This window comes from Nicotiana tomentosiformis, chromosome 11 (genome assembly GCF_000390325.3).
Source record: "Nicotiana tomentosiformis chromosome 11, ASM39032v3, whole genome shotgun sequence".
In the NCBI taxonomy this organism is placed as follows: domain Eukaryota; kingdom Viridiplantae; phylum Streptophyta; class Magnoliopsida; order Solanales; family Solanaceae; genus Nicotiana; species Nicotiana tomentosiformis.
This window is the reverse complement of record NC_090822.1, coordinates 3,977,184-3,984,088: the sequence shown is the minus strand read 5'-3', so window position 1 is coordinate 3,984,088 and position 6,905 is coordinate 3,977,184. Positions and strand designations below refer to the sequence as shown.

General features: G+C 40.6%; 1 protein-coding gene across 1 annotated transcript; it reads left to right on the top strand.

The window, feature by feature from the left end:
* Positions 1 to 5,218: 5,218 nt before the first annotated feature.
* LOC138900996 (uncharacterized mitochondrial protein AtMg00860-like) lies at positions 5,219 to 5,803 on the top strand. The gene has a single exon (XM_070188721.1). It carries the CDS (start codon positions 5,219 to 5,221, stop codon positions 5,801 to 5,803), a length of 585 nt encoding a protein of 194 aa, XP_070044822.1.
* Positions 5,804 to 6,905: the final 1,102 nt, after the last annotated feature.

The window sequence follows — 6,905 nt, the reverse complement described above, 5'->3', positions numbered from 1 at the left end:
AGATATACCTCGAAGTCTCCGTGCGCAGGTAACTCACTGTTGTCTGGGCTGGTAAGATGTACCTGGATGTGCAAAAAAAGATGTGCAGAAGCGTAGTATGAGTATACCACAGCGGTACCCAGTAAGTGCCAAGCCTAACATCGGTGGAGAATAAATAATGGCATGGTAAAATATTTAAACAATATAATAAGATAAAATAACAATAGAAATGAATCAAGTAGTATGTCATATTTAATTACACCAAGTAATGGGAAATAAATACCTCGTGGAAACAAAACAAACTTTTTTCAACTTTAAGAAAATCACAACAATAATCAAATGCAACTGCGGCCATAAATCAATATCAACAAGGGCACTCCCGAGGTACCGCCTCGTAGTCCCAAATCATAAATAAATTTACAATATCTCATTTCCTTATCTCACCGTGGGAGCCTTCACAATTTATTTTAAAGAAAATATTTTTCTCGAAATAGCATCCCGCATTTTAGCCATCCTTATCACACCACATGACTTCTAGTAGTTCCCCCTACTAGCCACACGTATCAAGCCACCCTTATCTTACCGCATGCGTTTCAATACACAGACCTTATACCACCGCATGCGTATCAATGTCACAATATATCACAATTTGTACCTCAAGTTCTCAAATAATTTAACTTGTCAAAATAATTCAACAACAATATTTTTCTACAATAAAGAGCTCACGACTCATGCCCAAAATAAATCATCAAAAGTATTTTTCCACAATAAAGAGCTCACTGCTCCATCACAATGAGTACGAAAATCTTACAAAAATATTCAGGAATAACTAATTAAGGAAAATAATATTTCAAAATCATTAATATGTTGCTTCAATATCCAATTAACAAATGTCAAATACTTCATATTAATAATATTTAATTTTAAAAAAATCAACCTTCAAATAATGTACAGAATAAAAGAAACCAAAATTCAACTAAACAAGTAAAACAATTAGCACGAAAAGGTCAAACAAATTTAAAGTATATATCTCAGATCCATGATGAAGAATATAACAAGATAAAATAATTTAATAAGTGCACAACAGTGATCTACACAATTTAAAAATATAATCTTTCATATTTAGCCCGTGTACACACTCGTCACCTAGTGTACACGACTTTCAACACATTTCAATAATCACACCAATATCAATCCTAGGGGAAATGTCGCCCACACAAGGTTAGACAAGTCACTTACCTTGACTTGCTCCAATTTAACCAAGTATTATGCTTTTTCCTCGATTTTTCGACTCCGATTGACTCGAATCTAGTCATAATTAATTCGCTACACTCAATAAAAATTATAGGAATCAATTTCATAAGAAAATATTACATTTTTCAATAAAATCCGAAATTAGCTCAACAATTGTCGAGGGGTCCACGTCTCGAAATCTGGAAAAACTTACAAAATCCGATAACCCATTCAATTACGAGTCCAACCGTACCAGTTTCATTCAAATCTGACTCCGGATAGACACACCTAAATCTCAAAATTTCATTTCTATGAGATTTTTAAAAAATTTCCAAATTTCTATCTCAAAACACTAATTAAATGGTGAAAATAACGATATATTCGTGTATATTGTCCAAATCCGAATTAGAATCACTTACCCCAATATTTTCCCTTGAAAATATATCAAAATCGCCTCGCCTCAAGCTCAAATTCATCAAAAATGGCAAATGGGACGAAGTCCCGTATTTTTATAACTTACAGATCTATCGGGGAGCTCGATTTGTACCCTGGTCAGGGAGCCCGATTTGTACCCCGATTAAGGAGACCGATTTGTACCCCGGTCAGGGAGACTAGTCTGTCAGGGAGCCCGATTTGTACCCCGGTGAGGGAGCCCGATTTATTCCCCAGTCAGGGAGCCCGATTTATTCCCCGGTCAGGGAGCCCGATTTACCAAGTTAGGGAGCCTGATTTTGACACTTGGTCAGGGAGCCTGATTTTGACAGGGAGCACGATTTTTGACAACATTTCCAGAAGAAAAATTGTAGCAGCTAAGTCCTACTTTTGATCTGTTAACATCTGAAACTCACCCGAGGCCCTCGTGACCTCAACCCAATACACCAACAAGTCCTAAAACATCATATGAATTTATTTGAAACCTCATATCATATCAAACAACCCTAAAATCACAAATCACAACCCAATTGAAGCTTAATGAAACTTAAGAATTTCCAACTTCTACATTTGATGTCGAAACCTATCAAATCAAGTCCGATTGACCTCAAATATTGCACACAGGTCAGAAATGACATAACGGAGCTATGAAAATTTTTGGAACTGGATTCCGACCCTGATATCAAAAAGTCAACTCCCCGGTCAAACATCAAAACTTTGAATTCCTATTTTTTCCATTTGAAGCCTAATTTCACTACGGACTTCCAAATAAAATTCCGTTCACGCTCCTAAGTCTAAAATCACCATACAGAGCTATTTGAATCATCAAAAATCTATTCTGGGGTTGTTTTCACATAATTCGACATCCGATCATTATTTGAACTTAAAATTTTAAATTTTCCTCAAAATTCCGTATCTCGGGTTAGGGACCTCGGAATTTGATTTCGGGCATATACCCAAGTTCCAAATCACGATACGGATATACCGGAACTGTCAAAACATTGATCCGAGTCTGACTTCTATAAATATTGACCAAAGTGAACCTAGTTGAGTTTTAAACCTCTAATTCATATTTTAATCCATTTTTCAAATGAAAACTTTCCGAATAAATTTTTCGGACTGTGCACGCAAGTCGAGGAATGATAAATAGTGCTTTTGAGGTCTTAGAAAAAAGAATTAATTATTAAATTTAAAGATGACATTTTGGGTCATCACAGGGTTAGTCCCCATGTAGCTAGAGGATGAGGCAGAGGGAGAGATCCATCTCCTTCTAGAGGACGAGGGAGTCCTAGACTTGCTCCCGTCGTACCACCAGTGGATTCATTGGAGGATCATGTCACTGAGGAGCAGGGTGAGGTACCTGCAGCTGAGTCTTCTGCGTCAGATTTCACATCCGCGCCGGGAGTTTTGGAGGTCATAGGTCGTATGCTTTGGTGAATGGATTCTATGATGCAAGATGGTTTATTTTTAGCGGACCCAACCACATCTCAGGCGAGAGGGGGAGCAATAACCCCTACCGCTCAAGCTATAGAACACACTTCTACCATATATCAGACCCCAAGTGCGTTACCTGTGGGCGGAGCCCATCCAGTTGCAGTGGCTGTGCCGGAGCGTAGAACATATGCATCCATCGAGCCGCATAAGTTGTTTGATAGATGGACCAGGCTACATCCTCCTGCCTTTGGTGGTGAACGGCATGAGGACTCCTAGGACCTTATTGACCATTGTAGGGACAAAATGCACAACATAAAAGTATTTGAGTCCCACGGGGTGGACTTCACCAAAGTTTAGTTGGAGGTCAGGGCTCGTAGATGGTGGTAGTCCTATCTCTTTAGCAGGCCAGCAGGTTTGCATCCCTTGACTTGGGATCAGTTCACACATCTCTTTCTCGAGAGAAATATTCCACTATCTTAGAGGGAAGAGCTACGTGGTCAGTTTAAGTGGCCTCAGTATGGTCAAATATTTGTGACAGATTATGCGGTGAGATTATATGAGTTATCCAACCATGCACTTATGATACTCCCCACCGATACAGAGAGAGTGCAGAGGTTTATTGTGGATTTGCAATGGTATTCAAGTTACTATGGACCGAGTGGTGGAAATAGTGACTCCTTAGGAGCATGTTATGGAGATAGCTCGGTGGATTAAAGGTATTTGCACCCAGGGCCGATTGTATACGATAGGGTAAAAGAGGCCTCAACATTCTGGAGGATTCAATGGCGCCCCATCTAGAGGCAGAGGTTAGTTTGGGGGTCAGTCCAGCAGACCTACTTATTCAGCACCACTGCCTTCTTGGCGACCGTATTTCATTGACATTCCAAAGAGCTCTTACCGTCCACCAACTCTTTGGGGCCCTTCCAGCAGGTATTCAGGTCCCTAGGGTTATACTCAAGGTCAATCATCTTCCGCATCGAGAGGTTGTTATGAGTGCGGGGAGCTTGGCCACATGAGGAGATCTTGCCCCAAGTTTCGGGGAAAGTAAGTGTAGCATGACCAACAGGGCCATTAGCTAATTACTGCCGCATAGGTTGTCCGTCCTGCCAGAGGTGGAGGGCAGGTGGGTAGGGGTCGCCCTAGAGGTGGAGGCCAAGTAGATGGCGCTTCAGCTAGGTTCTATGTTTTTCCAGCAAGACAAGATGCAGTAGCCTCAAATGCCATGATCACATGTATTATTTATGTCTGCGATAGGGATGCTTCAGTATTATTTGATCCAGGGTCTACATATTCATATGTTTGTTCTCAATTTTCTCATTATCTGGATGTCCCTTGCGAGTCTTTAGGTGATTATGTTTATGTGTACATGCCCATGGGCAATTTTGGTTTTGTGGATCAGGTCTGTCAGTCCTGTATTGTGACCATCTGTGGTTATGAGACTAGAGCATATCTTCTATTGCTCGACATGACCAACTTTGAAATCATCCAAGGCATGGACTGGTTGTCTCCATATCATTCCATTCTTGATTTCCACGCCAAGACTGTTACCTTGGCGATGCCAGAGTTACGTGTATTGGAGTGGAGGGGTTCATCTATTAGTGCATCTAGTCCAGTTATATCTTTCCTAAAGGCTCGACACATGGTCGAGAAGGATTGTTTGGATTATCTAGATTATGTTCGAGATACTTCTACAGAGACTCCCTTGATTGATTTAATTCCTATGGTACAGGAGTACTCCGATGTGTTTCCTTCTGATATACTAGGCATGCCACTAGATCGTGATGTTGATTTTTGTATTGATTTGGCATCAGCTACCCAACCTATCTATATTCCACCATACCGCATGGCTCCGAAGGAGATGAAGTAGTTGAAAGAACATCTTGAAGTGTTTCTAGCGAATTGGTTCATCAGGTTGAGTGTGTCGCCTTGGGGTGCACCGGTATTGTTTATGAAAAAGAAGGATGGGACTATGAATATGCGCATTAATTACCGACAGTTGAACAATGTTACCAGTTACATGGTGCTAGAGTGTTCTCTAAGATCGAATTTGAGATATGGGTATCATCAACTAATGATTTGTGCTTCGGATGTTCCGAAGACGTCTTTCCGGGCTAGTTATGGCCACTATGCGTTTCTAGTAATGTCCTTCGGCTTGACCAACACCCCAGCGATATTTATGGATTTGATGAACCAGGTGTTCAGGCCATATATTGACTCATTTATCATTGTATTCATTGATGATATATTAATCTACTCGCATAGTTTGGAGGAGCACGAGCAGCATTTGAGAGTTGTGCTTCAGACCTTGCGAGAAAAGAAGCTATATGCTAAGTTCTCTAAGTGCGAATTTTGGCTAGATTTGGTAGCATTCTTGGGGCATGGTGTATCAGGTGAGGGTATTAAGGTAGACCCTAGGAAGATTGAGGAAGTCCAGAGTTGGCCTCGTCCTACCACAACGACCAAGATGAGGAGTTTCTTGGGGTTAGCAGGTTATTATCATCGATTTGTGGAGGGATTCGCATCTATTGCAACACCTTTGACTAGATTGATCCATTATGGTGCTCCATTCCGATGGTCAGATGATTGTGACGTGAGCTTTCACAAGCTCAAGACAGCTTTGACCACAACACTAGTTTTAGTGTTGCTTTCCGGTTCAGGGATGTATTCTGTGTATTACGACGCTTCACGCATTGGCTTTTGTTGTGTATTGCTGCAGGAGGGGTGAGTTATTATGTATGCTCTACGTCAATTGAAGCCACACAAGAAGAATTACCCCATATATGATTTGGAGTTGGACACGATAGTTCATACTCCCAAGATCTAGAGGCATTATCTTTATGTGATGTCCTCTGAAATTTACATTGATCATCGTAGCATGCAACATTTGCTTAAGTAGAGGGATCTTAATTTGAGGCAGCGCATGTTGCTTGAGTTATTGAAGGATTGTGATATTACCATCCTTTGCCATTCGGGTAACGTGAATATGGTTGCGGGTGCCTTGAGCAGAAAGTCTGAGAGTATGGGTAGTTTGGCATATATTTAAGTAGAGGAAGGACATTGGCTTTGGAATTTAAGTCCTTAGCTAGCAGAATTGTGAGGTTGGATATTTCAGAGCCCAATCGAGTTCTTGCATGTGTTGTAGCTCAGTATTTATTATTTGAGCGGATCAAGGATCATCAGTATGATGATCTGCACCTTCTGGTTCTTAGAGAGATGATACTACAGGTTGGTGCCAAGGAGGTTACTATCGGTGAGGATGGCGTTCAACGACTCCAGGGTCTCTTATGTGTTCTATAAAGACCCGGCTGGTCATCTTGAGAGTTGTAGCCCTGTTCCCATATTTACTGATCATTTACTATTTATTAGTTACTAAGTGAGTTGCAGTGGTACTTGGTTCAATTATGGGGATATTTCGGAATGAGTTGAGACACTTAGTCTCAAGGTAGGAAGCTTAAATTGAAAAAGTTGAGTGGATGTGGACTTATGTGTAAACGATTCCGGAATGGAGTTTTTTTAATTTCATTAGCTCTGTTGGGTGATTTTGGACTTAGGAGTGTGTCCATACAAATATTTGGAGGTCCATACTTGATTTAGGATTGAAACGCCAAAAGTTGGAAAATTAGAAGTTTTGGAAATTTAGACGTTTGACCGATAGTTGACTTTGTGGTTATCGGGCTTGTATTTTGGTTCAGGTAGTTGGAGTAGGTCTATTGTTCCATTTATGACTTGTATGCAAAATTTGTGGTCAATCGAACTTGATTTGATAGGTTTCAGTGTCGAGTGTAGAAGTTGGAAGTTTATAAGTGCATGAGGCTTGAATCGATGCG

Bases quoted from the DNA above. Each gene is read 5' to 3' on its own strand.
- LOC138900996 (XM_070188721.1), top strand. From the start codon at position 5,219: ATGTCCTTCGGCTTGACCAACACCCCAGCGATATTTATGGATTTGATG.